Source organism: Juglans microcarpa x Juglans regia, chromosome 2D (genome assembly GCF_004785595.1).
Source record: "Juglans microcarpa x Juglans regia isolate MS1-56 chromosome 2D, Jm3101_v1.0, whole genome shotgun sequence".
In the NCBI taxonomy this organism is placed as follows: Eukaryota; Viridiplantae; Streptophyta; class Magnoliopsida; order Fagales; family Juglandaceae; genus Juglans; species Juglans microcarpa x Juglans regia.
This window is the reverse complement of record NC_054596.1, coordinates 31,723,086-31,725,773: the sequence shown is the minus strand read 5'-3', so window position 1 is coordinate 31,725,773 and position 2,688 is coordinate 31,723,086. Positions and strand designations below refer to the sequence as shown.

Here is a 2,688-nt window from a genome sequence, read left to right as displayed (position 1 = left end):
TACTTCTCCTAGAGTAGATGAATAAATTATGTTGGATAGACTAGATGAACGGAAAACTGACGATGGCACTACTGGTACAGCACAAGTAGTGCCATCGTCAAATGGTGATGATATCACCGAAGAAGCCAAAGTCAGGGATGGAGTTCAATTTGTTTGAAGATTTGTTGAGCTATTATAAGCATTATGCTAAAAAATGCGGGTTTGGGGTGATGACACAAAGGAGTGAGAGGTCAGAGGATCAAAGTATTAGATATGTCACCCTTGGTTGTGCACGGGGAGGGAAGGCCCAGAATAAGAGTTTCATTGTCGCCAACCCGCGTCCGACGGGAAAAACAAACTATAAGGCAATAATTAATGCCTTAAGAGTCGAGGGAAAGATGCGCTTGACAATAGTCCATAATACACATAATCACGGCCTCAGCCCAATGAAATCCCGCTTCTTTCGATGTAACAGAGAAGCGAGTGAAACTGTGAAAAGAGTCCTAGACACAAACGACTTAGCTGGCATCCAACTGAAAAAGAGTTACGGATCTTTTGTCGTTGGCACATGTGGCTTCGAGAACCTCCCATTTTTGGAAAAGGATTGTCGCAATTACATCGACAAAGCATGACATCTACGACTTGGTGTGGGTGGTGCTGGAGCACTTCGAGATTATTTTATGAGGATGCAATACAAGAATAACGGGTTTTTTACGTTGATGGATTTAGACGATGACGGGAGGTTAAAGAATATTTTTTTGGGTAGATCCACGTAGTCAGGCAGCCTACCAGTATTTTGGTGATGTAGTCACATTCGACACCACATATGTGACGAATAGGTATGGGATGCCCTTTGCACCGTTTGTTGGTGTAAATCACCATGGGTAGTCGATTCTTTTGGGAGCTGGGTTGATTTCCAGCGAGGACATGGAGACCTTTACATGGCTGTTCCAAACCTGGTTGTAGTGTATCGACGGTATAGCTCTAAAGGCTATTATTACTGATCAAGACAGAGTAATGAAAAATGCAATTGCTATTGTCTTTCCTGAAACTCTACATATATTATGCCAGTGGCATATACTGAAGAAAGTCCTTGAAAAGCTTGGGCCATATGCTACCTACATAAATTGGCTGAAAACTCAATTGATGAAATGTGTGTACGACATACAAACAATTGAGAAGTTTGAGGAATGTTGGGTCGAGTTTATTAACACATACGACTTACATGAGAATACGTGGTTGAAGAGTTTATATGCAGAGCGTGAGCATTGGGTACCGGTATTCCTTTGAGAGCACTTTTGGGCTGGAATGAGTACAACCTAGCGTAGCGAGAGTATGGATGTTTTTTTTTTACGGTTATATTCATTCAAAGACAAACTTGAAGGAGTTTGTCGACCAGTTTGACAATGCGTTGAGGACGAAAATTGAGAATGAAAATCATGCGAAATTCCAGTCATTTAGCCAAACCATTCCCTGTGTATCTAGATCCCCAATTGAAAAGAAATTCCAAGAGATGTACACTAACGCTAAATTTAGGGAAGTTCAGTAGCAAATAATAGGTGTGCTCGATTTGAATCCATCTCTACTTACATCAGATGGTGTATTGAAGAGTTAATTGGTAGAAGATGAAGTTCGTATTGAGGAGTTTAGTAAACTGGTTAAATATTCAGTGGACTTTAATGAGAAAGACTGCAATGCTAAGTGTTCATGTGGGTTATTTCAGATGAGGGGGATATTGTGTAGGCATATTTTGGCTGTATTTAAAGCTAACGGTATAAAATCATTGCCAGACCGGTACATTCTAGACCGATGGAGGAAAGACATTAAGCAGAGATACACATTAATCCCCAATAGCTATGACGAAGGGGATCAGAGGCCAAATGGTAATAGATATTCAATTCTGTTGAATATGTGTTATGGGATGATAACTTATGCGGCGGATTCTAACGAGCAATTTGAAGATGTAAAGAAGAGGATACACGAGATGACTGAATGTTATTGCGAGCAGACATGTAACTTATCTTTGACCCAAACAGGTTCTTACTGGATGAATTTTATTGTCTATTAAATTGGTTTACTTCTTTAATATGTACTTAATTTCTATAATTATATGTGTCTTATTAACTAGTTCATTGCCAATAAAAGGTTCAAATGTTGGTTTTGAGACACTGGACACAGCTGCAGTTGGTAGTTCACAACAAGTCAAGAGTCCACTTGTTGTCAAAGGGAAAAGAAGACCCCCATCTTTGAGGAGAGCATCCAGGATGGAGACTGAGTTGCGGAAGGTTAAATCCAAAAAGAAAAAAGCACCCAAAGTTAGAGGAAAACTCAAACAGGTGCATGTTTTAACATTGAGAGAATTAAAAATAAACATGTTCATGTGTAATTATTTTTATAATGTAAACTTAGAGCACTTAGTATTTTTACTTGCTACTTTATTATATGATGTCTTAGCGTGATGAAGGAGATACATCGGAAGGAGATACACCAGCCATGGGCACGCACAGGAATTTATTTGGGCCATCAGAAGTAGATATCATAAATTCCGATCTAGACAGCTTAGCTTTTGACTGTAGTGGAACCCAGCACCGAGAAACATTGATTGGTATCCAAGAAAGTGTAACATTTCTGAACTTTGCATAATTTAATTGTCATATTTATATGGATTAATATTTGCATATTAATCCTAGCATATTTTTTTGGGTTGGA

The 2,688-nt window shown here is 39.0% G+C and overlaps 1 protein-coding gene across 1 annotated transcript; it reads left to right on the top strand.

Moving 5' to 3' along the window:
• Positions 1–1,093: 1,093 nt before the first annotated feature.
• On the top strand, positions 1,094–2,688 carry LOC121250596. Its single transcript, XM_041149748.1, has 3 exons — positions 1,094–2,015; positions 2,125–2,315; positions 2,434–2,688. Exons 1-3 carry the CDS (start codon positions 1,703–1,705, stop codon positions 2,620–2,622), a joined length of 693 nt encoding a protein of 230 aa, XP_041005682.1. The 5' UTR covers positions 1,094–1,702; the 3' UTR covers positions 2,623–2,688.

Bases quoted from the DNA above. Each gene is read 5' to 3' on its own strand.
- LOC121250596 (XM_041149748.1), top strand. From the start codon at position 1,703: ATGAGGGGGATATTGTGTAGGCATATTTTGGCTGTATTTAAAGCTAAC. The intron at 2,016-2,124 runs GTTCTTACTGGA...TGCCAATAAAAG, and splicing joins CTTATCTTTGACCCAAACAG to GTTCAAATGTTGGTTTTGAG. The intron at 2,316-2,433 runs GTGCATGTTTTA...ATGATGTCTTAG, and splicing joins TTAGAGGAAAACTCAAACAG to CGTGATGAAGGAGATACATC.